The sequence below is a fragment of the Pogona vitticeps genome, chromosome 2 (genome assembly GCF_051106095.1).
Source record: "Pogona vitticeps strain Pit_001003342236 chromosome 2, PviZW2.1, whole genome shotgun sequence".
In the NCBI taxonomy this organism is placed as follows: Eukaryota; Metazoa; Chordata; class Lepidosauria; order Squamata; family Agamidae; genus Pogona; species Pogona vitticeps.
The window spans coordinates 22,805,817-22,832,461 of NC_135784.1; the positions used below are offsets into that span (position 1 = coordinate 22,805,817).

The 26,645-nt window shown below is 45.0% G+C and overlaps 1 protein-coding gene across 1 annotated transcript; it reads right to left on the bottom strand.

The window, feature by feature from the left end:
• Positions 1-44: 44 nt before the first annotated feature.
• LOC110071604 (uncharacterized) lies at positions 45-25,057 on the bottom strand. Its single transcript, XM_078386827.1, has 9 exons — positions 24,873-25,057; positions 21,852-22,600; positions 18,481-18,604; positions 15,518-16,595; positions 8,473-8,651; positions 7,581-7,651; positions 5,323-5,820; positions 3,948-4,089; positions 45-1,867 (listed from the first exon to the last, which is right to left on the bottom strand). Exons 1-9 carry the CDS (start codon positions 24,946-24,948, stop codon positions 402-404), a joined length of 4,383 nt encoding a protein of 1,460 aa, XP_078242953.1. The 5' UTR covers positions 24,949-25,057; the 3' UTR covers positions 45-401.
• Positions 25,058-26,645: the final 1,588 nt, after the last annotated feature.

Sequence of the window (26,645 nt, forward strand, 5' to 3'; positions counted from 1 at the left end):
TGGAAAGGGTCACCCTAAGACAGAATTGACTTGATGGCACATGATGATGATTAACATCTTTATTAGGACTAGCAAAAATGCAACAACCAGGAGTCTTGTAGCACCTTAAAGACTAACGTTGTTTTGGGGGCAAGGTTTTATCGTCAGCAGCCTACTTAATCAGGCAGGTTTCAGAACTTTATTTTAACTGCACATCCTGTGGGTTTGTTGTCCTGTGGGTTTAACAGCTAGCCAGGAGGATTTGTCAATGTCTCCATTTCTCCCCCCCCAACCCATCAGATGAGTTCTGATGAAATGTCCCGGACAACTAGAGGGTTCACATGTTTAACGATATTCTGAGGGCCAATATATATGTATTGCCGGGGCCTCTTGCCCGACACTTTCCACGGAGGTGGAAACCGCTAGGATTTCTCTCCTGGGTGGATTTTCATATGTCTATGAAAAACAGAAGAACTACAGAATCTTTTCTTGCACACAGAACATTCGTACGGTTTCTCTCCAGTGTGAATTCTCTCATGTACGACGAGGTTGGATTTTTTACTGAAGCTTTTCTCGCAGTACGAGCATCTGTGAGGCTTCTCCCCCGTGTGCACCACCGAGTGTTTCCTCAGGTGAGAGCTAGAGACGAAACTTTTCCCACACTCCGAGCAACCGTACGGCCTCTCCCCGGTGTGGGTCCTCTCGTGGATCACGAGGCGAGATCTCTGGCTGAAGTTTTGCCCACAGTCCAAACACTGATAGGGTTTCTCTCCAGTGTGGGTCCTTCTGTGTGTTTTCAGCTGAAAGCTGGTCCTGAAGCTTTTCCCGCACTCCGAGCACTCGTAAGGCTTCTCCCCCGTGTGGGTTCTCTTGTGTTTGATGAGGGAAGCAATTTCCCTGAAGCTGTTCCCGCAGTCAGAGCATTCGTGTGGCTTCTCCCCTGTGTGAGTCCTTTTGTGAATGACTAGCTGAAAGCTGATCCGGAAGCTTTTCCCACACTCAGAGCATTCGTAAGGTTTCTCCCCTGTGTGGGTTCTCTCGTGTTTCACGAGAGAGGCCCTCTCACTAAAGCTTCTGCCGCAATCCAAACATCGGTGGGGCTTTTCACCTGTGTGGGTCCTTTTGTGGAGTTTGAGATGGCAGCTGATCCTGAAGGTCTTCCCGCAATCGGAGCATTCGTACGGCTTTTCTCCCGTGTGGGTTCTCTCGTGTTTAATCAGTGCACCCCTCTCAATGAAGCTTTTGCCACAGACGGAGCATTTATGGGGCTTTTCTCCTGTATGAATCCTCAGGTGCTTCACCAGGATCCCTTTCTCGCCAAAGGCCTTCCCACATTCGGTGCATTCAAATGGCTTCTCTCCTGTGTGGGACCTCTCATGTTTAATGAGGGTGGACTTGGCATTGAAGTTTTTACCACAGCTCGAGCATTTATAGGGTTTTTCCCCAGTGTGGATTCTCTTGTGCTTCACGAGATTTGTCCTCCAGCCAAAACTCTTCCCACACTCGGAACAGATGTAAGCTTTCCCTCCCGCGTGGCTCCTTTCGTGTGGAATAAGAGACATTCTGCAGCTCGAGATCTTCCCACAGCGTGTATATTTATGAAGTTTCTCCTTCATTTGGCTTTGGTGGTTCTCGGGGAGACCAACGGCGTGATGCCACTGCTGTCCAATGTTTGGGCTGGTCTTTTCCCTGCACTGGAGAATGGTTTCGCCCCCACTGTGGCCACCTTCCTCAAAAATGAAGGGATCCGTTGCTCTCTTACCCACCTGCCTTTCTGGAACGTGCAGACTTCCTGAGTGTGTCTGGCAAATGCACATTTTTTTAGGTTTTTCTAGCTGAATGGTCTCCTCCTCCTCATTCTTCAGCCCTTGCACACCACATTCTAGGACTAAAAAAGAAGTTGTTTAAGGTTGCATTTTGTGGAAGAGTTTTGGTACATACCTGTCAAATGTCAAACTGACTATGAATTATGCTATTGTCAGAGTTGGGGTAATGGCTATAGGACAATTTCTTTTCCAGCCTTGGGTAACCCAGGTGTTCTTGGACTGCAACTCCCAGAAACCCTGGCTAGCATCGCCAGTGGTGAAGGCTTCTGAGAGTTTTGGTCCAAGAATATATGGGGATCCAAGGTAGGGAACTACAGTGGTGCCTCGCATTACGATGTTAATTTGTTCCAGCGAAATCGCTGTAGAACGAAAACATCGTAAAGTGAAATTAAAAAGCCCATAGAAACGCATTAAAACCTGTTTAATGTATTCCGATGGGCTTAAAACTCATCGTCCAGCGAAGATCCTCCATACGGCGGCCATTTTCACTGCCTGTCTTGCGAGGAATCCGTCCCTAAACACAGCGGGGAGCCATTTTGTTTAGCCGGCGGCCATTTTGAAACCGCCGATCAGCTGTCCGAAAATAATCATTTTGTGAAGAATCGGTTCCCGAAGCAGGGAACCGATCATCGCAAAGTGAAATTTCCTCATAGGAAACATCGTTTTGCGATCAAAAGTTCATCGTAATGCAATTTCGTCGTTAAACGAAGTGATCGTAATGCGAGGCACCACTGTATTTATATAGGACAAGGATGGGAGACCTGTTTCAGCCTGTGAGTTGCAAATAATGCCTGGAGATCTGCCAAAATTCCTCTGGACTTGAGCTTGCATCCAGCGAACGGTTCCTGTGTTTGTTCTGCTTTTAGAAACAGCCCAGGAAGGATATTTATCCTGACTCCCCACTACAGCCTAAAAGCTCCTCCAGTGATCGGGGAATTTCCCGCCTCCCCAAGATGCTTTTTGAGTTGCATCAAGACTTAATGGAGAAAAGGGAAGACCCTTTTCTCTCACCAGCGGTTGGGAGTTAGGAGGTCATTAGATCAAGGCCACAAGAAACAATCCTCTACTACAGTGGTTCCCAACCTTGGGTCCCCCAGGTGTTCTTGGACTAAAACTCCCAGAAGCCTTCACCACTAGGTGTGTTGGCTAGGATTTCTGGGAGCTGCGGTCCAAGAACATCTGGAGACCCAAGAATGGGAACCACTGCTCTATTATATTATTTATCCATCTCATCCCAAACTACAAAGCTGAGCAACTTGGACATGTTGCTGAATTCCAGCACCCATCATGGCTCAGCGCTGGCCAGCATGGTGGGGCCAAGCGAAGGCCAGAAACCCTCCATCCCCATTCAAACTCGCAACAGCTCTCCATACGCTTAGGAAAAAAAGAGGATTTTCCTTCACTTCCCCTGGTACTCCTTTTCAATGAAAGTGCCAAGGAGTGAAGCTGCTACCTTCAAAGCAGGTGCTGCACCACGGAGCTACATTTATGCTTCAGAGAGAGAAGAGAACTTGGGCTTCCAAATATCATGAGCACTATTGGTCATTTGGGATGATGGCAGTTGTAGTTGAAGGAGACAGAGAGAGGTAACCTCCCCTATGGAAACCCAGCCTTAGGAGGCCAGACGGAAAGAACTGTATATGTTTAACCTTGAGAAAAGAAGATGGAGACAGGACAGCACTTTTCAAAGGCTTGAAAGGCAGTCATAAAGAGGAGGGGGCAGGATCTGTTCTGTATCATCTCAAGAGGGCAGAAAAGTAATAAGCGGGTTAAAGCTGCAGGAAACCAGATTTCGGCTGTTAGGAAAAAACTTCCTAACTGTTAGAGCAGTACAGCAGCGGAACCGATGACCTCGGGAAGTGGTGAGCACTCCCAACGCTGAAGGCGCTCAAGAGAAAAACGGGACAGCCGTCTGTTAAATCAGCTTCGATGGGGATTCCTGCACTGAGCAGGACTCGGTGGCCTCAAAGGCTTCTTCCAACTCAAATCATTCTATGATTCTGTCCCATGCTACAACCTGCCTCTCGAAGGAGCGGGAGATTCTGGAGGGCTCCAAAACAGCAGAACTAAGACCCAACCCCAACACACACACACCCCAAAAAAACCACCATTGGGAAGGATTGAGGCTGCTGTAATCATTACCCAGTGAGTCAGCCTCCCAGTCGCTCTCCTCTTTGACCTCCATCGGGAGCTGAACCTTCACAATGTCCAATGAATTTTCCTCCTCTTCCTCCTCTTCTGATTTGGGGGACTTTACAATCACATGGTCTGGAGAGCCAAGGATCTGAAACAGGAAAGCAGGCATAAATGATTCTGGCCACTGCGAGACGTTGCAGGGCGACAGGTAAGGCAGCTTTGTAGCCCACCGGATCTCGGTAAGACTGCAACTGCCACGAGCATGGTCCATGGCCACGAAAGTGGTAAAACAACTCCTTAGGCGTCTCTTGCATCTTGAAAACCCTACTGAATCAATTAAAAACATGGCTGTTTAGGCAGGCCTTTCCATCAGATAATCCCTGACGCTCCTGACACACTTTCCCTCTCTTATTGTTCCTTTCACTTTGTGTAATGTTTTATTATTAATAACTGTTTATATATTAATTTTATTGTAGTAATATTTTTGTTGTTAGCCGCCTAGAGTGGTCCTGACCCGACCAGATAGGCGGGATATAAATTAAATAAATAAATAAATAATAAATTAATAAATACTGAGATCGCTACAAGTCGTATGCAACTTATTTACTGTATTTTATTGATTCAAAATGTTTCTACCCTGCCTTTTCTCCTTAAAAAAAAAGACCCAAGGCAGTTTACCTCTGTAGAAGACCAAGTTTAAAAAGGTAAAAACAGTAAGTATACAAACATTTAAAAAGGATCAAATAAATACACTAAAAGGGTAAACAAAACAACTCCAAAAACATTGAAAGCAAAAAATAAAACATAAAAAAAACACCAACCAATATGATAAAATGTAGATACTTCTATATTCTGGATATTTGCTTTATAAAAATACATTGGTACTGGTTGGAACTGTTGTGTTCAACAGGAGTGTTGTGTATGTTTTATACAGTAGAAGTTTTATATTGTTTTACATATTGTTCCTTTCTAGAGCCACGGGCAAAAACTGGTCTCTTTATCACCTCCACTCTCTCTCTCTCTCTCTCTCTCTCCCTCCCTCTCTCTCTCTCTCTCTCTCTCTCTGTGTGTGTGTGTGTGTGTAGCAGTTTTCAGACTGTTATACAGTAATTATAATTAAAAAGGTCCAACTAAATCAAATTCAATGGGCCTTGCCCCACTGTCCTTTTGACAACACCTATGGATTCAGTGGGTCTAATCCAGTTGGGAGTAAAAGCCAGAACTGGTCTACTGGACCCATAGATAGTATTCCTTGTTCACCCCATTATTTCCTCCCTCTTGGCCGTTCCATTTCCGTGGCTGCTTTGGCTTCTGCCCTTCTTCATCTCTACCCACCCACAGAAATGAAAGGTCTGGCAATCCGGGGGGGGGGGGGGGATACCTCGGACGACTGGATCGCCTTTGGGCAGCAGATCCGGTTGAAGTCTTCTTGCTCTCCCTCCGAATCAGCTCCCTCCGCACCCAGACTCTCTTCCTTCATGGAACGATCCAGATTTCCCAAGGTCTCCTGGCCAACGTCCATCGGGGAATGGGCCACGTCTTCTCCTCTCGAACATGGAGCAGCACCTCCTACTCTCTTCGGTGAGGCCTGAAATCCCTTGCTCTCTTCTTCCCTCGCCGTTGGCCACAGCTGAGGCCGCTGGGAGCCCCTCATTCTCTGGTGGCCCAGTTCCACCTTCTTCAGGTAATCCTGCCATTGCGATTCCCAATGCTGCTGGGGTCCTCCATCCGGCTCTTCCTTAACTTGCACCAGGCCTTCCTCAGTCAGGAACTCCCCATCAGCGCCAGCGTGAACACGGTGAGAATCTACTCCTCCGGCCTCTGATCCCTCCTCCAATTGATGCGTCACGGGCGCCTGTCCCTCCATTTTCCTTCCCAACTGGGCTTTCAAGGAAGAAAGTTGGGTGTTAGAAAGAGCAAAGGAACTTATTTATTTATTTATTTATTCCTTGTGTTACAAGGAGCCTCGTGACACAGTGGTTAAGCTGAATGCCTCCAAGACTCTGCTCACAACCTGAGTTTGATCCCAATGGATTCAGGTAGCCAGCTCAAGGTTAACTCAGCCTCCCAAAGTCAGTAAACTGAGTACCTAGCATGCTGGGGGTGGGGTAGATATCTATATTGTAAACCAGTCAGAGAGTTCTTTAAGCACTATGGGGTAGAATATAAGAATCAACACACATACATTTGTCCCTTGTCTTTTCTTTACGAGCTCAAGGTACTGGACATGGCTGTTCATCTCAGTTTTGTCCTCACAACAAGCTCGTGAGGTGGTCCAGTGAAAAGAGTCCCAATCACAAGACCATCTGGTGGGCTTCGTCCCCACACTCTGCAGTATACTCCCCTTTCCTCAGAATAGCTAGACTGTATGCCATAAATCTTGGTTTTGATGTCGGAGATGGTATTCTTGATGTACTCCAGAAAACACTATACAGTGGTGCCTCGCATAGCAATCGCTCCGCATACCGAGGAAATTGCTTTGCGATGGACTTTTTGCCATCGCAAAAGCGATCGCTTTGCAATGGTCCCTATGGGGTATCTTCGCTTAAAGCTGAGTTTTAAGCCCATAGGAACGCATTAATCACGTTTTAATGCGTTTCTATGGGCTTTTTTATTTCGCTTAGCGATGTTATCGCTTAGCAGTGATTTTTTCTGCATGAATTAATATTGCTAAGCGAGGCACCACTGTACTGTATAAAACAACTATTTTATAGAAAAAAGGGATGATCTCACTTGCTGTTCCCCACCCCTTCACCAGCTCATCTTATGTTTCAGTTTGTACACTGGAAAAATATTATGGAGAAATCCCATGCCCATATTTTAATTTTAAATGATTACCATCGTGAGACAATTAGCAAAATCCTGTAATATAAATTCACACCAGCAGAAGATGATGATGTCATCATCTGGCACTGGTAAAATGTGAATTAGAGTAATTAAAATCTTCCTATTCCTCCATTTCAGGTTCTGAGGCTCTCTAAGGCTCCCTTCTGCCCCGAGGAGGCCTTTGGAATGGGGCAAGGGAACCTTTCATTGCCTCGAACAATCCTGATCGAGTCCCCAAATGCCTGTTTTTAAAGTTAAGATAGTTTTAAACGTTCTACCTATTTTAAGCCTTCAAGGCATTTTAAATCAGTTTTATATTTTAATTGTGTTAGCATATAACCTCTGTATTTTTAATTCTATTCTTTTAAATACAGTGAGCTGCCTCGAGTCCCCAGATCAGGAGAAAGGCGGCCTAAAAATAAAACATTTTTTTAAAAAAATTTAAAAATCACCACTGGCTTTCCTAATCCCAATCATGCAAACAAGGGAATCTGGTAGCAATTTGGGTGATTAAAGGCTCCCCCCCTACACCTCCTTGTCCCAAAGCTCCTGATGGCTTCCTCAGGGTAAGAGGGAGACTCAGAGAGACTTGAAACCCAAATCAGGGATGTAGGAAGCTCTCAGTTAATTTAAATTAAATATTATCCGCATCAGCTGGTGGCACCGTCAACTTCTGACATTTGGGGCCACTATGTGTCAAAATGAATGTACAATATTATCTGTTTATGTTTGTCATATTCTAGACCTCGGCCATACAGCCAGGTCATCCATCCTAAGACATTCTTCTCATGCTGGGGAAGCAGCCGGTTGCACCTTCAGCCCTGGATCAAAGTAGCTAGGTCCATCCTTGGGCATCAGCAGAAGAAAAGCATCTCTTCCCTTCCCTGGCAGGATAAACAGAACAACAAAATTAATAAATTACAACTTTCTGTTCGTTCAGGAGTCGCCTGTGGCCACCTCACAGTATTGCTAGTCCTTTTATTATAATAATCATGTGCCATTGACTCAATTCTGACTCACGGCGATCCTTTTTTTAAGGGTTTTCCAGGTAGAGAATGTATTCAGGTTTCCCCTTTCCTTCCTCTGAGACTGTGCAGCTTGCCCGAGGCCACCCAGGCTTGACTTTATTCATTTATTTCTTGAATTTGTATACCGTCCTATTAGTGCAACGCACTATTCTGACTCTACTCACAGGGGGCACGGTAAGGAAGTGACCTCTACCTAAACCACTGAACTATTCAGACAGCGGCTAGTTCTTTTATAGGGGGCTTTTAAAGAGTGCATATCTCAGTGTATTATATCCACAGTTAGATATGCACCTGGGAGGAAAATGGGTTCTAACCTTAAAAATAAAGTGAATGCAAAGCGAGGGCAATCCAAAAAGCACCCATTCTCAATCCACCTTTGCAGGCATCGCTTGGGGCTGCCTGCACCTTAGGTTTTTCCCTCTTTCCGCTGGAAACCTGCCTACAGTTTTGTGATGTCTTGCCCTGATGAGGACACCTGCAGGTTTCGAAAGCCGGCACCATTCTGGGTGCTTCTCTGGGTAGCCTTATGAAAGTGTTGCCCATAAACGTGGGTTGTGATCTGGGGCTAGTTAAGTCTTCTTCTCCCACCGCGCAAGAAACCTTCCCTCCGCCTCTACGGATTCTCCGCCCCATCGCCCGCCTTTGACTTCCCGCACCCTTGCCTTGCGGGCACCCACCGGATCCTGCGGGCAGCCTTTGCAACGCACCCTCTCGGAGGCGGACTCCCGAATCCTCCACCAAAGGGGAGGGGGCGGGAAGCACAGGAAGGTGGCTCCTCTTGCTCACCTCCCCTTGAATCGTTGTCATGTCCTCTCTAGGCACGGGGGCCTCTGTGCTCTTAACCCCTTCACCACACCTTAGTTTGAAAAGTGGCTTTTGTAGCTACAGTATAGTACTGCTGCTGCTGCTGCTGCTGCTGCTGCTGCTGCTGCTGCTAATAATAATAATAATAATAATAATAATAATAATAATAATAAATACTACTACTACTACTAATAATAATAATAATGATAATGATGATAATGATGATAATAATGATACTACTACTACTACTAATAATAATAATAATAATACTAATACTACTAATACTACTACTACTACTACTACTACTACTACTACTACTACTAATACTACTACTACTACTACTACTACTACTACTACTACTACTACTAATAATAATAATAATAATAATAATAATAATAATAATAATAATAATGTGCCATTGAGTCAATTCTTATGAGTACCTTTTCCAGGGTTTTTCAGGTAGAGACTACTCACAAGGTGTTTTACATCAGTGATTCTTAACCTTTGTTACTCGGATGTTTTTGAACTGCAACTCCCAGAAACCCCAGCCAGCACAGTTGGTGGTGAAGGCTTCTGGGAGCTGCAGTCCAAAACTCCTGAGTAACCCAAGGTTAAGAACCAATGTTTTACATTCCCATCTTCCAGGGGTGCCCTGGGACTGTGCAGCTTGCCCAAGGTCACACAGGCTGGATTTTCTCCTTGGAGGCACCATAAGGAATCAAACTCCTAACCTCTGACTTCACAGCTAAATCACTGAGCTTTCCAGATAGCTACTACTAGTAGTAGCAGCAGTATCATCATATTGCAGTTATTTCTCAGTATTGCTGGTTTGTGCGGGGGGGGGGGCAGGAGACCAAAGTGTCAAGTCCAAAAAATTAGGAGCCACGTCCTTAAAAGCTGCAGGTGAGATAGAATGTTTGCAAAATCACTGGGTTTTGAATTTCAAGAGGCAAATTAGCAGCTACTTAAAATTGTTTTAAAGATTTTTGGAACAACTCGAAATTGCTGAAATTATTATGAGGAGCAGGAATATCTGATCTTGCTTTGATACACTTTTAATTTCCAGCCTCAAGGTTTGGTACTTTGGGGGGGCTTTGTACTTTCTGAACTTGTTGTTTTGACTTATATACTACTCCATAATGCTAAAGTACTTTCTGGCCAGTTTACAACATAATTCTGCAAAGAAGATTTTGCCCCCCAGCAAGCTGGGTACTAATTTTACTGAGCTCAGAAGGATAGAAGGCTGAGTCGACCTTAAAGCTTGGACGCTTGACTGCAGTAATGCATTTTAACCACTGCAACACATTTAGGGAACTCCAACTTCTATAACCTATGATTTTGCTTTGTTGCTTATCCAGAAGTGAAATATCCATGTCATGCAAGTTAGCTACAGTGGGGTCTCTACTTAAGAACGTCCCTACTTAAGAACAATTCCACTTAAGAACAGCTCCATTTGCTAAATTTTGCTTCTACTTGAGAACAAAAATCCAGATAAGAACAGGAAAAAAAAACTTTCCTGCTCTTTTTTTAACCTTAGGTCATCTTAGGTTAAAAAAAGTTCTCCCCCTAGTGGTAGAGTACATATTAACCAGCTTTGCATTAGTTCCTATGGGAACTAATGCTTCAATGTACGAACGCACCTCTACATAAAAAAAACAGCCAGAACAGATTAATTGGTTTTCAGTCCATTGCTTCAAAATTAGCTTCGTCAGAAGTGCTTTTAACACTGTTCCCTGACCTAAGGGGAAAAAAAGAAAAAAGTCCCCCTCTAGTGGTAAAACCCGGAATAGCAGCTTCCCATTAGTTTCTATGGACGGAAAAGAGCAGATACGGATTAAATGGTTTTCAATGCATTCCTATGGGAAATGCAGATTCTACATAAGAACTTTTCCACTTGAGAACCACCTTCCAATACGGATTAAGTTCTTAAGTAGAGACCCCACTGTATTTTATCCATGATGATTTAGTTTGTCCCAGCATAGTATTGCAGTTACATTGTCTAAAACTTGTGGTTGGTCGAATTTGTATTATGGAGGGGAAAATGTGAGTAAATCATCAGATTTAGCCAACAGTTGAAAACTGATCTTTGCAGTTTGCCTCTGCTTATAATATGTCAATGTCAGCCATTGTTGTTTTTCATATTATAGGATGTTGTTGCTTCCTGTTATGCTGGTGTTTGTGAAAGCAACTACAGTGGGGTCTCTACTTAAGAACTTAATCCGTATTGGAAGGTGGTTCTCAAGTGGAAAAGTTCTTATGTAGAATCTGCATTTCCCATAGGAATGCATTGAAAACCATTTAATCCGTATCTGCTCTTTTCCGTCCATAGAAACTAATGGGAAGCTGCTATTCCGCCTTCTACCACTAGAGGGGGATATTTTTTTCTTTTTTTCCCCCTTAGGTCAGGGAACAGTGTTAAAAGCACTTCTGACGAAGCTAATTTTGAAGCAATGGACTGAAAACCAATTAATCTGTTCTGGCTGTTTTTGTCCTTATGTCAAGGGACGGTTCGTATGTCAAAGCATAAGTTCCCATAGGAACTAATGCAAAGCTGGTTAATACGTACTCTACCACTAGGGGGAGAACTTTTTTTTAACCTAAGATGACCTAAGGTTAAAAAAAAGCAGGAAAGGTTTTTTTCCTGTTCTTATCTGGATTTTTGTTCTCAAGTAGAAGCAAAATTTAGCAAATGGAGCTGTTCTTAAGTGGAATTGTTCTTAAGTAGGGACGTTCTTAAGTAGAGACCCCACTTGTAAATCACCTGCGTGAAAGTCTCCTCCTTGTAGACCAGCAGCCCCCCCCCCGGTGCCATCTGTGGATTTCTGCATTCCTTTGAGGGAGGCATAAAGGCCCTTTCTGTTTGCCTTAAAGCAGAAAACAGGGAAACAGGTTTCATTGTGTTCATCTAATTCTCCCACTAGATTTTTTTAAAAAATCAATTAAAAATTGCACTGGCAGTCACACTTAGTGGTTGGATGAGACGGAATTCCCACTGAAGTGTAATCTAGTCCAAAAAAAAAACCAACTTGGAGACTAGTTACAATATTTTCAACAGCAAAAATCAATTTTTTTAAAAAAAAACACCACATCCACGTCAAGCCAATATTCTTTTCCTGCTGGCTTCCTCCTCAGTCCACCCTGTCTAGTTTTTCAGTCACATCACACCTTGAGATAGATTTGTGATGTTTTAGAAAGAACAGATTCTTAAGCAAAGAAGGCAACCCAAATGATCTCTAATGAACCCAGGGAAAAACTTGAGAAAAGGAGGGCCAAGGATTATCTCCATTACTTGTGCTTTGTCTCCGTTCCATTAGAGGATAGGATAAATGAGTGTCAAATTTCAGTAAGGAACAAGCAGATGAGGGAGAGGAACAGAAGAACAGAGGGTGGCTGCCGTCTGCACCGGGCAGCAGTGTTTCCAGAGGGAGCTGGTCCTGCCATTAGACAGAGTGAGGCAAAAAAAAAAAAAACCCAGGCGGCAGAAGCTAGATAACCCACCGGCTGATCCTCCCCAGCCCTGGCCTTTCTAGTGTAACTAGATCATTTATTTTTTATTTTTATTTTTATTTTATTTATATCTTATATATATATAAGATCAGTGGTTCTTAACCTTTTTGAAAGAAACGCCCCCTTGAGCCATTGAGGAAGTTATCATTGCCCCCCTCCCCATGGTGATGATATCTTATTTATTTATTTATTTGTTTGTTTGTTTGTTTGTTTGTTTGTTTAAGACACTTAAATCCAATGACCCCTGAAAACAAACTTCAATTGCAAGAAAATGAAATGCCCCCAAAAAGTAACATTTAATGATTTAGTTGCAAGGGAATTTTAAAACGCAAAAAGAAATATAAAAAGGGTATAAAAACAAACCGCAATGCAGGAATTAAAAATTTCAAGACGAAAACTCTGAAACTAAATTAAGATTGGAGGAAAATATATATTCATGCACACTGTAAAAAGGCTGCAGCCATCTTCACAGGTGTGGCTTGCTCCAGTGCCCCCCTATCGCCCCCCATCTGCTCCAGCGCCCCCACGCCGCCCCATTTCGTTCTACCGCCCTCCTGAAAAATGAAATCGCCCCCTGGGGGGCATTATCGCCCACGTTAAGAACCACTGAACTAGATAGTCTCCCCTGTACATCTTTGGACTACAACTCCCAGAATCCCCCATGAGCCCCCTATGGATTCTGGGAAGGGTTGTTCCAAATTTTGATCCTGCAACCTTTGATCTAGCCTGATTCTCTCAATGGCATCAGAGGCCTCACTCCTGTCACCGCTGATGAAGTCTGGTTGAGCCAGCCTTTTTTCTGCATCCGATGGAGGGGGCACCATTTGGTCCTTTACCCAGGCAGCAAAATGTCTTGGGTTGGCTCCATTCCAGAAGGAACAGGAAAGAAGTGCCCGGAGAGGGAGACAAGGAAAGTTTCCTGTCTTTCCTCTTTGGAAATAGAGAAGCTGAGAGGCAGGAGGCTAGTCTTAATAGCTGCACAGGTCCCTTCAACCTTATAATATTTGAACAGGCACTAACCAACCAACCAGCCCTCCAGCCTTTTATTTCAAAGAGAGCCCCACCCTTCTTCTGAGTTTTCTTTCCCTCTCTTTCCTGGGTTGGAAGCAGTCCGTTGTTTGTTTGCTGTTGATCAGCTCGGTTGGTGGCTAAGTATACGTGCAATAAAGAAAGCAGCATGCGCAAACCTGTCGTTTCAAGCAACTGTAGGTAACAAAATGTTTTTTATTCTTTTTTTCCTACAAAAGTTATTGAGACTTTGTGGGCATTAATGAGAAATGAGGGAAATCTGGTGAACTCTGTCGCTATTCTCTGTAGATCTCTGTATTTCCACTGTGTAGCAAAAACTGAATTTTACCAAAAATGCAAAACTCTGGGAAGACGTTCTGTCTCTTGTGTCAGTCTTGAATCTTCCCACCAGTCAGTTTCATTGGATTACCTCAGGTTCTAGTAAAACAAAACGTTCCTTCTCTGAGGGAACAATGAGTCAGTAGAGCAGAAAAGAAAGATGCTTTGGCACCAGCCATCACGTCGAGGGACCAGGCCTTCAGACAACATGGGGGGACGGGTTTTCTGTGTATTACACATCTCCCTTTTTATTTCCTCCCTGTTTTACAATGCATGTTATTATTATTTTTCCTCCCCGTATTTCTATCATCTGTGATGTAGTGGCAGTTTTTCAAATGGAGGTGCTTATCATGACATATTCCACCAAACTTCTCCAGGAGTCCAAAAAATGCAAGTACTTGTTTTATTATTGGTAAAGATCCAGACTGATCACGAGCCAACTAATAAATTAGACGGGGCCACCTCTAGAAATATGTTATGTTATTTTATTTAAAATATTTTTAGCCTGCCTTTCTCGTTCAGCACATTTGAAGTGGACTACAGTAGGACTCCCATATTTGTGGGGGATTGGTTCCAAGACACACACACACAAACACCCGCAGATGCTGAAAAACAAAGATTATAAGAAATACTGTACAGTGGTGCCTCGCATAACGATTTTAATTGGTTCCAAAAAAAAGTTATGTGAAACATCGTTATGCGAAACACCATTTTCCATAGGAATGCATTGGAAACCGGTTAATCCGTTCCAATAGGCACGGATTGCCGTCCTTAAGCGAAAAAACCCATAGGAAACATCGTTAAACGATACAATGTTTCCTCCATTGGAATGTATTGTAGCTGACTCAATACATTTTAATGGCTTTGCGAAGTCAATTTTTGCAAAATTAAGTGTGTCATAAAAGGGTCAAAAATGGTTTTAAATGCTTGGATTAGCTTCTGCACCCTCTAAAACGGATGCAAAAGTTAATTTGGCTTTGATCTGACTTTTCGTTAATTAATGGTGAATTTTTCCCCCCAACTTTTGACAGCTGTCAAAATCTGACAGCTCCATTATTTCCTATAGGGGAAAAAAATTCACAAAAAATTAATGAAGACACAGCAACTGTTCTAAATGCTTGGATTCGTTAGAGGACCCCCTAAGTCGTGTGCAAACCTGATTTGGCTTTGATCTGAACTTTCGTTAATTTATGGCGAATTGTTTTCTCCCCCATAGGAAAGCATGGAGCTGTCAGATTTTGACAGGTCCATTGGTTCCTATGGGCCAGAAAAAAAAATTAACCATAAATTAACGAAAAGTCAGATCAAAGCCAAATCAGGTTTGCACATGACTTAGGGGGTCCTCTAACGAATCCAAGCATTTAGAACCGTTTTTGACCCTTCTAAGACACCTTTTTAATTGAAAAAAGAAACATCGTTAAGTGAAGCAGGGGACCTAAAATCGCATTCGTTATGCGAAGCATGGTCCCAAACTTCGCTAAGCAAAAATCGCTCATAGGAAACATCGTTATACGGTGCATATTATTTCCTAAAAAAACACATCATTATGCGAATTAATCGCTAAACGAGGCAATCGTTAAGCGAGGCACCTCTGTATTATAATAGTGAATGCTGTACTCGTCTCTGGCTCCCTCTAATGACCAGTTCTGGTAATGATAGCATAGAGGTACTGTTTACAGTATTTCTCTAATGAACAGTATGCATAACGTGGTCTCTGCCTCCCTCTAGTGGCCAGTTCTAGTAACTATCTTTGGAAATATATATATTTCAAGGAACTTTTTTTAAAAATATTTTTTAATGTTTTCAGACTGTGGATAACCGAATTAGTGGACACTGATCCTGGAGATATGAGATTTCTACTGTATTTGAGCAAACACTTCACCTCATAGTAGTACCAGCACTGAAACAGAGGCAAAATAGTAAGAAAAATAATATAAAACTTTTTTTTCCTGGAAAAGGAGCCTTTATTTCTTCTCACAGTGACCAAGGGTTCCTTCAAGAGCTATGAGAATATCCCCATCTACACTATAGGAAACAACTACAATCGATCTCATCTATACTCATGTATACAGTTGCCCCATGTGTACCCTTTTATGTTTTTTAAGGTCAGAGCTAGAAACGAAGCTTTTGGGACACTCGGAGCATTCGTAGGGCTTCTCCCCAGTGTGCGTACGCTGGTGCGTGATGAGGTTGGCTTTGACGCTGAAGCTTTTCCCGCAGTAGGGGCAACTGTAGGGTTTTTCCCCCGTGTGCCTCCTCTGGTGCTGAACCAAGTGCGCCAGCTGGCTGAAGTTATTGCCGCAGTACGAACAGTTGTACGGCTTCTCCCCAGTGTGCACCCGTTTGTGGGTGAGCAGCCGCGAATTAGTCACAAAGCATTTCCCGCACTCGGAGCACGGATAAGGTTTCTCCCCGGTATGGGTTTTCTTGTGTATATTGAGGTTCCCCTTCTGGCTGAATCGCTTGCCGCACTCGAAGCACTGGTGAGGTTTCCCTCCGTGGTCGGCTTTGTCGTGAGCCGGAAAGGCCGCGCCCCACGACACCCGTTCCCCACACGCTTCTCCTTTGGACAGTTTCTCTCCTTTGGGCGTCTTCCAGCCGTCGGCGCTCAAAGGAAGGAAATGTCCGCCTTGCTCGCCACCCTTTTTCGCTTTACACCTGCAGGTGACCGCTTGGCTTTCGGGGGCGCCTTCGTCCCGTCTCACGGCGGCGAGGCACTTGGGCAACTCATCGCCGCGCTGAGGTAATTTTCCCGGCTGCTCTCTGCAGGGTCTCTTGTGGAAGCGTTCCCCGCACGGCGCGCAACGCGATGGCTTGTCCACGGTTTGCACTTTCCGACTCTTAAGGAAGCCAAAGCTCTGAGGGAGGCCATTCTCCGCGCTGGCCTTGGCTTTTTTCTTCTGACCAAAGCCTCCTTCTGGGAAGTTTCTTCGGTGCACACTGTTCCCACCTTCGACCAGGCAGGGGGCCTGTTTCCCGCCTTTTCCGGGATAGTTTTGCTGGAGGTTCCCAAACACGCCTTCCCCCTCAGGACCCTGGAAAAGTCTGGTTCTTTCGGGAGGCAACCCCCACTCCATGGGCTCAGATATTCCCAGCAGAAACGCGGCCTTTTCCGCTTTGTCTTGTACTTGCTTGCTGTGCTCTGGAACAAACAGATAATCAGAACAAAAGTCATACGCCCAATAATTCGTGACATACCCGTTCCTTCCTCAGCCCTCTAATACCAGTTTGTAGACAACCAGCAACTCACAGGTAGAGCTGGCCCAAGACATTTTACTGCCTGAGGCGGAATGGCAAACCGCTATGGCTAAGTTCGTTTGGGACATGGAGGATAAAAAAAATCCTATAAGCACCTCTTTTCACTCCTAGTAGTAAAGATACAATGGCTTCTGAAATAAGATTTCAATAATAAAAAAAAGAGCTTCCTGTCTTTTCGGGACACCTAAAATCTGCTGCCTGAGACAGCTATCTTCTTCTGTCTAACAGAAGGGTTAGAACTAATCCCAAATTACTTTATATAGTATCTACAGGGGATCGGTTCCAAGCACCTCTCCCGTAGATGCTGAAAAAGTGGATTATATCAAACCTTTTTCACCCCGCAGACTGGCTGTGGAAGGCGGGGCACCCCCCCCCGCGCTCATGTGCATGTGTGAACTAGCACACGGACTCTCTTGCACAAACAAGAGCGTGTTCGTGCACATGCGCAAACAGCAGTGCGGTGCTTGTGCAGGGTTGCGCTCATGAGCAAATGGCGACACTCACATGGGCACGCTGGAGTGCACATGCATGCACAAATCAGCTGTGCGGGGTGAGTGTGGGCAGGGGGCGGGAGGTCTCTCTCTGCGGCCCAGTCCGGCTCAGGCCATGGACTGGTTCTGGGCCGCGGACTGGGGGTTGGGGACCTCTGCTATACATAACATGGTTTCTGGGGCCTTTAGTGGCTAGTTCTGACAACTTCATTGTTAAAAAAATATATTTTGGGGATCTTTCTTTTAATATTTTCAGACTGCGAATCAGCAGATATTGATCCCGTGGATAAGAGGTCCTACTCTACTGAAATGTTAAAACAGCTGAAAGCGGTATGATTTTTTAAAAAAATCTGTTTGTATATTATAATCTTCATTCTGCTGGGGTAGGGTCTATTTTTTCATTCTATTATCACAAGAATGGCCCACAACAAAATCAGCAAAGGGTTTTGCCGCACCTTACAGACCAATAAAAAGCTTATGAGGAAGTTGATGCCAAATGACACTTGCTAAGTCGGTATCCTAACTGAGCTTTCTGCTGCACAGGAAGTCCTGCCCAAATACGAACTTCAAAAGAGTATGAACGTAAGTCTTTACGGTGCAGGAAAGCTCTTCGTTGAATTGACCGACATGGCTAACACCCCCCGCCCCCGGATCCCACTCTAGGAAATTATTACAATCACATACTACAGTGTGGCTCCTGTTCAGGGTCCCAGGCCACCTTTTCTTTGATTTTTTAAACAATTTATTATTATTATTGGCTATTATTATGTATGGCACTCTTCTCCTTAGAACACAAGAGGAGCCTTGTTAGATCAGCCCAACTTTACATGAGATTTGGCAAGGGAGTACAAGAGGCGTGGTCTTCTTGGTGTTGGCCCCCAAACAGCAGGAGATCCTTCCACTCTACGACTTACCACCCTTAGGGAAGAAAGGCCGTTTAGCCTAAAGGTCCATCTTGCCCTGCATCCCGTTTCCCAACCGGAGGGAGTCCAGGAAGCTAACAAGGAGGTCTGGGAGAACGGCCCTTCCTTGTTACTTGACCCTGTCCCTTCAAGGATACCTACCATTCCCATGAAGCTATCAATTAAAAGAACTCTGGAGGGAACGCATTCCCCACGTGGGTTCTGGCTTAACAGCCATCTCCTACATGGCCTTCCCTTCCCTCTGGGGGCAGCAGATTCTCCTCCCTTACATGGAATGGAATGTCCTTTTCTCCGTTTTGAACCTGCTTTCATCAAAGACAGGACACCTATTAGAACTCAAAAACGCCATGCCTACCTAGCAAGGCAGCTTCCTCCTCCCCCTCTTCGGCCTCCGTGGAGATGCAGCTCTCGATGGTATCTGAAGGATCCTGTTCTGAGGGTGGGGAATGAGTGTATGTCTCCTCCAGTAATCCCGATCCCTAAAAGGCAAGCATGTATATCGTTAGTTGAGCAATCACAGACCCAGGACTCACCGCCTGAAGGCACCAGATAAGCCAAGATCACTAAAGCTAAGACGCTCTCAGCCTGGTGGAAGAGGCTCTAGGAAGCAAATACAGTGGTGCCTTGCTAGACAATGATAATCCGTTCCACTGAAATCGCTGTTTAGCGAAATCATCGTCTAGCGAAAAGCATTTCCTCATTGGAATGCATTGAAACCTGTTTAATGCGTTCCAATGGGGAAGAATCGTCGTTGTCTAGCGAAGATCGGCCATAGGAAAGCCGCTTTGGGAACCGCCGATCAGCTGTTTAAATTGCTGTCTTGCGAAGCTTAGGTCCCGAAAACACCCGTTTTGCGAGCGTGGAGGGAGCTGTCAAAATCGTTGTCTAGCAAAAATTGGTTTGCAAAGCAGGGACCAAACATTGTCCAGTGAAATTCCCCCAAAGGAATCACTGTTTTGTGAATCGCTATAGCGATCGCAAAAAGTCAATGTCTAGCGAAAAAACTGTCATGCGGGGTAACTGTCTAGCGAGGCACCACTTATATCAGGGGTGATGCACATCTGGAAGCCTGGGAGCTGCTTGGCGGGCTACAACCCTTTTAGAAATGTGGGGTCTGGTGTTGTGGAAGGGACAGGAAGGGTCTTGTTTGGGGAGAAGAAAACAAGAGAAGGCAGTTCATGGGCTAGATTGGGCTGCCGCCTTGTGTTCTTTTATAACGCAACCCTGATGTGGTTTGTACTAGAGATGAGCACAAACCTCAAGGTTCCTTGAGGCTCGCTTACGAGCCGAACAGCTGATCTGCGATTTGGCGCCCTGCCCCTCCAGCAGGTACTCACTCACTCACAGCAACCTGCCCCGTCTCCTCTAAACGCTACCTGTAAGTGGGTGCCCACTGGAGGGGTGGGCGCTAAACCACAGGTCAGTTGCTCAGTCAGTAAATTAACCGCTACAAACAAGCGGTTTGTGGCTTTCAGTTTTGAATTACTTTCCGAAATAGCTGATTTTTTTTAAAAAAAACAACTACATGCATAACAGCAGGCCGGTACATTGGGGGCACTGTAAAGTAATTAATTACTTATTGTTTGCCTTTGGTTAACTGATTTCGCCCAAGGTGCCATCCTAAAATTAATCTCCAGGGTGTATTCGCGAAGGCTTTCACGGCCGGGATCTAATGGTTGTTGTGGGTTTTTCGGGCTTCTTGGCCGTGTTCTGTGGGGTAACACGGCCAAGAAGCCCGAAAAACCCACAACAACCAATCTCCAGGGGTTTTTTTTAGATATGAGGATTGAACTAAAATTAATCTCCAGTTTTTTTAGATATGAGGATTGACATGTTTCTTGGCACTAGGCATGGGACTTTTTTTCACTATGGGTCGGAGAGTTCATCAGGAATTCTCCCCAGCCAGAACTGTGGCAACTGAAGCTAAAAAGGTTCTCAAGGGGAATATCATAGAATCACAGAAAAGTGAAGTTGGACAGGGCCTACAAGGCTATCAAGTCCAACCCCCTGCTTGAGGCAGGAATACAATCAAAGCAGAGCTGCCAGGTGATGATCTAAATTTTTCTTGAATGCCTCCAGTGTTCGAGCACTCAGCAACTCCCGAGGTCACTGGTTCCACTGTCATCGTACTGCTCTAAGAGTTAGGAAGTTTTTCCTGATACTCAACCAAAATCTGGCTTCCTTTAACTTGAGCCCACTGTTGCGTGTCCTGCACTCTGGGATGACTGAGAACAGATCCTGCCCCTCCTCTGGATGACAACCTTTCAAATATTTGAAAAGTGGTTGTTGTGGGTTTTTCGAGCTCTTTGTCCGTGTTCTGAATGTTGTTCTTCCTGACGTTTCGCCAGTCTCTGTGGCCAGCATCTTCAGAGGACAGAAGTAGGAACTCTGTCCGTGATTAACACTCAATCTCCTGAAAAGGACAACTATGAATACTCAACTTATCCAAATAAACTGCACCAGAGCACAGAGTTCTGGCTCCTGTCCTCTGAAGATGCCGGCCACAGAGACGGGCGAAATGTCAGGAAGAACAACCTTCAGAACACGGCCAAAGAGCCTGAAAAACCCGCAACAACCATCAGATCCTGGCCGTGAAAGTCTTTGAGAATATTTGAAAAGTGCTATTATATCACCCCTCAGTCTTCTTTTATCAAGGCTAAACATGCCCAGCTCTTTCAGCCTTTTCTTGTAAGGCTTAATTTCCAGCCCCCTGATCATCCTTGTCGCCCTCCTCTTTTCAGCACTCACATAAGCACCTTGGCTTATGTTTCTTTCTGGAGCAATGGCCATTAGCCTAAAGAAGAAGGAAACAGGTGAGAGTTGCTAAGCTTCATGGCAACTGCAAGGGATAAGCAGACAGGTCGTTTTTTCAGAGTCCCTTTGTACAAAGCCTACTGAGCAAAGAGACTACTAATCCTGTAATCCCTTGCAACTCCCATGGAACAAAGTTCTTTTTCCTTCAGGTAACAGTCATCACTCCAGAGAGAGATTAGCCAAAACCAAAGGAGTATATACTGAAACTCCTCTGAGAATTGGGTTTTTGGCTACTTCTGCCAGAATTCTGTCAGGATAGCTCAATGGTATTCTCTACCTGGGAAACTCTGAAAAAAAGATTGACATAAGTCAGAATTGACTTGATAGCACCTGATGATGATGATTACCAGAATTCTGGTGGGGGGGGAATTCCTGGTGATTTCTGGGAGCTGTGTTGTAACAAAGAAATCTGAAAGTCCCGTGCCCACTGGGTGTTTCTGCTCCCAGCCAAAAATCGGCTTTCTTCAACAAATGGGCATTGGAAAGGGCAGCGTAAAGTGTGTCTGTGGGAAGTCAATTGAGTTTGGATGCCTTGGAAGTAAAACAGGCTCACTCCTCAAAGCTTGCACTCTCCAGCCGTTTGCTTTAAAGTATAGCCCAGCTATTTCTAACTTTTTCAAGTTTTGTTTCTTTCCTGTCTGCTGTGTCCAGCCTAAAGAAGAATCTGGAGTGTGCAGAACTAGCATCTGAGAACAGTGGTTCTTAACCTTGGGTTACTCAGGTGTTTTTGAACTACAACTCCCAGAAACCCCAGCCAGCACAGCTGGTGGTGATGGCTTCTGGGAGTTGCAGTCCAAAAACACCAGAGTAACCCAAGGTTAAGAACCACTGTCTTAGAAGATATTTTTGGGGCCCAATGAAAGAGTCGCCCCTCCTCGGATTCCTGACTCTCCCCAGGCTCGACCTGCCTACCTTTTGTTCACAGTTCTCGGACTCCTGCAGCCTTAGGAGGAAGCTCTCGGCCAAGGCCAGGGCCTGGGCGCAGGTGGCCGGACCGCTTTTGCAGACCCAGATCTGCATCTCCAGAGGCAGGATGGTCAGAAACTGCTCCAGGATCACCAGGTCCACAATCTGCTCTTTGGTGTGTCTCTCTGGAACCAGCCACTGGTGGCAAAGCTCCTGTAGCTCGCTCAGAACCGCTCGGGGCCCCTCAATCTCCTGGTAGCAGAAATGCCGGAAGTGCTGACGCTTGATCTCCAAGGACTCTGCATCCTGCTCGGCCAGGATCTGTTCCTTCAACTTTCTAGAACTTTCCGAACGTTCGTAAGGCGCTTGCATTTTCCCGCTGAGGTCCAGTGAGGTGCCTGTTGACCTTCCATAGCCTCCTTGGGGCAACTGGGTGGTGTCTTTCATGGCTCGATAAGAAGCCTTAAACTCCTTCATGTCCTCCTTTGACAGAGGTTCAAATAACCTTGATGGTCTCCACACAGAGTACGGAGACAGGGCTGGGTTTCGGTCCTTCTCCTGCCAGCGTATTTCCTGTTGTGACGGTGGCCCCTCTCCTATTTCCTGCTTGTTTTGAGGTGGAAGTGTCCCATGTGTCTTCTCCTTAACAGCCTCTCCCTGGAGTACAGAACAGTCTCTTTCGGTTTGCTTCTTTCTTGGCCCTGATCCCAACAGATCACTTTCTGCCATTTTTGTTCCCGGCCGAACCACCTGAGCTGGAAAAAGAACATGAGAAATGCAACATGACGTCAGCCATACACTTGAACTGTGCCTGGTAGTTGTTATTTTGACTTTTTTAAAAAAATCTAAGAATGTACAAACCAAATTCTCTCAGAAATAACCTGGCGATCCTGCTTAGTCTTTCAGAATAGATACCCTCCTTTCTGTCCCATCGCACCTAAGGTCTGGCAAATGGAAATGAGAGATGGGGACTTCTGAATAGAGGCACTAAGACTGTTCAACTTTGGAAGATCCACCAGGCTCTATCACTTTTGGTTTTCATAGTGGTGGAGAAAATACTTCATGTGTAAAATGTTCCTGGTTTCAATCTCTGGCATCTCCAGGCAGGGCTGGGAAAGATCTTGTCCTCCAGGAATGGAGAACTGCTGGCAAAACACAGATAGATCCAAGGATGGGCAGAAGACAGATCAAGAGGCCTGGTAGATTACAGGTTTGTTTGCAGCTGGTCAGTAATTATTTAACAACAATAACGGCCATCAGTCCAATACACTGTGGCGACCAGAGTGTTGGACTAGGACTTGGGAGATCTGGATTCTAGCCCTCATTGAGCCATGAAACCCAGTGGGCAACCTTTAGCCAGCCATTCTCTTTCCATCTGACCTACTTCACAGGGTTGGTGTGGGGGATAAGGAGGAGACACCTTTCATTCACTGGAGGGAAAAAAGGCATACTAATAGAACCAGCAAATGGTATAAAGAAGAGAGATTCAGGTCATAAACAGAAACAAATTCCCAAGTACTGAGGTGCTGTATACTGACTTCATTTGGCAGACCTCAAGCACAGAAGGTTGATCCTATTGTCTGAGATTTGCCCACATCTAACAGGGGTGATAGTGAGCGAGTGAATTAGACCAAGGATCAGACCTTGAATAAGTCAGCTTTGAATATTTTCATGATAATCAGAGCAGTCTTCTAAACCTCCAGATGGTCTTCAATATTTGAGCTGTACCAAGTTTTATATTTTCTTTCTTTCAGATTAGGACTGCCTTTCAGGGCCTCTGTACAACTGTAAAAGTAATCCAGCAGATCTGAGAAAAGCTATATTCTTGGATCTGAGAAAAGCTATATTCTTGGACCCTAATTTCCTGGCATGGAGGACTTGTGGGGTAGACAATGAGGTTGGACTGGCCAGAAAAAATTACTGTGCATACTGTAAAATCAAAGAGATCTTGCAAGACAAGAGCCCCTTAAAAACAACTAACCTTCATTCATTACCAGCTTCTAATTGTTTTAATTGGGGCCAATACTGTATTAGTGCCGTTCTGATAATGGTCATATTAGATGACCTCAGTCGTTCATTCTGTTTTGTTTTTCAATTTTTGTCTTTCTACTGACAGAAGAACATGATACATATTGAAAACTAACCTTATATAAATTAAGAGGGAATGAATAGGGAACCAGAGGTTGGGAGTTCAATTCCCCATTGTGACTCCACTGCAGGACGTCAGATTCGAGATGAATTTCCCACTGCGGGAGTGATCGTCCCGATTTGCTCCTACTGGACCTTGCTCCATCCCGCTTTTGCTTTCCGGAGGGATCATTGCCACACACCCTTTGGGAGAAGGGAGAATTCTCCTGTTCTTCTCATATCTTATATAATACAAATTTTATCGTGCAGCGTAGTGGATAGAATGTTGGACTGGCATTTGGGAGATGCAAGCTGAAGTCCCCACTCAGTCATGGACGTCTCTCTCTCTCTCTCTCTCTCTCTCTCTCTCTCTCTCTCTCTCTGTGTGTGTGTGTGTGTGTGTGAGAGAGAGAGAGAGAGAGAGAGAGAGAGAGGATGATGATGGCCTTGGGCCAGTCGGTGCTCTCTCTCAGCCCTGACCTACCTCACAGGGTTGTTGTGCAGGGAAAGGCGGGCAGAGAGCTTTTTTTTTTTAGGTGAGATCCCGAAATCCTGATGGCCCACCTTTTCTTAGGACACCGGCAGGTCTACTCAGGAGTCAGCCCCGCTTTCTCCAGTGGCTCCTTAAACAAGGGCAACCCAGGATCACCACCCCGAACCGTAAGGAATTGCGCCTGCCACGGATCCCCTCTTTCAGGATACCCCCGTGATGTGGGTCAGCCTCCAGGAAAGGGGGTGCCCACGATCGCAGCCTAAACCTGGATAGCCTTGGGGGAAGAGGGAGGATGTCTTATGCCTGCCTTCCTCTCCCGCCACCCCCCCAGCCCCATAGGAATCCCCCTCCCCTTTGCCTTGCCTTGCCTACAAAGTTCAAGGGACCCCCTCCGGGCTGGAGCTCACCTTTCCCTTTCCGCCGCTGCATGGCCACTCCTGGGGACCTCACAGCCCCTCCGAGGCTCCCAGGATGGAGAAACATACAAAGGACAGTTTCTCACCCGAGGAAGGAAGAGTGCAGGACAGGAAGGAGGAGGAGGAGGAAGAGGGGACCCATTCCCACCTCTCTCTCCCCCCCTCCCCTCCCGCCACATTCCTGGCCCTCTCTAGGCGACACAACTCTGTGTCCTTAACCCCTTGAGAATCCGCACGGGCGCAGGAGATTGGGGATAGGGGTGGTGTTGTGTTTGTTTGCCAGTCTTTTAAATCCATAGGATCCATCAGTTACATTAAGGCGCGAGGGGATCGTGACCCTAGGGGGATCGTGACCCTCACCAAGGGGGACGGTGTAATAAAGTGTTTTCCAAGGGGGCGGTCACCGTATATATATATATATTTAGTTGCAATTATTTTTATAATTGCAAAATAAAATTGCAATTTTATTTTTATAATAAATATTTCTGGTTTTCAATACTTATTTATTGCCCAGATGCAAGTATGTACAGCCATCACATTAAATCTTAGGTTAGAGCTGCATTCTGAAAAATCTGAATGAAAAAAAATCTGTTTTAATTGAGTTCTCTTTATTCCATTAAAAGGTTGGGAAACGCTGCATTGACAAGACAAAAGCAGTGAGTACGGTGGGTGGCTGGGGGGGAAAGACTTAGTTTTAATACTGACAGTGAAGAAATCGAAATTGTTTAAAAAAACAATGCTATGTGTGTTGTTTCAAGCACTGATCACAAATGGCAAGGCATTAAAAAAGGAGAATGAGTCTTGAAGGAACTAGAAGAAGACTATCAGGTGTAAAGGATGTGTAGCAGGAGACCCCGGCAAAGATTAACCATACTGTGGAATTCCCTATGAATGTGAAAGCTGGACAAGAAAGAAAAGCAGGCAGAGAAACTAGAAATGTAGTGTTGGAGGAAAGTTTTGCAGATACTCTATGAGGGACCATCAAAATGCTGGTTTCTAGATCAAATTAGATTTATTCCGATTCAATCATCCATCCAAGAAATCAGAAGATGACTAAGGCTAGGAAGGGCAGCAATAAAGGAACTAAAAAAAAAAAGATCATCTAGGATGTGTCACTGGAGACTGAAGGCCAAAAACATCTATACTATCATATTTCCTACCATCATGTATGGGTGTGAAAGCTGGACAGTAAAGAAAGCTAACGTGAAAAAAAATGGTTGATTTGTTTGAAATTTAGTGCTGGATAAGAGCTTTGTGGATACTCTGGCCTGCCAGAGAGATGAACAAGTGGGCCCTAGATCAAATCAAGCCTGAACTCTCTTCTACAGGGAAAAATTTTCAGTTTGAGTTTGTCCTACTTTGGGCGCACCATATGAAGACAGGATTCTGTGGAAAAGACAATCATGCTGGGAAAGGTGGAAGGCAGCAGAGAAAGAGGAAGACCAAATACGAGATGGACTGACTTGGTAAAGAAACCACAGGCTTGAGTTTGCAAGGCTGAAGAGGGCTGTTGAGGACATGACATTTGGCAGAGCACTCATTCATGGGGTGGACATAATTTGGGGTCAGCTTGATGGCACATGAAAACAACAAATAGATCTGAAAGTTCGTTTTTTTTTCCCCCATCATGTTGGAATCACCCAGTCCTCTAATCCCCCCCAAAATTGCTGTGCGATATTTTTATTAGGACCGAACAAAATGATACAAAAAAATCTTAGCTCGTTTTAGCAAAGGTACAGCCCCGCGGTGCATATTATGTGTGTC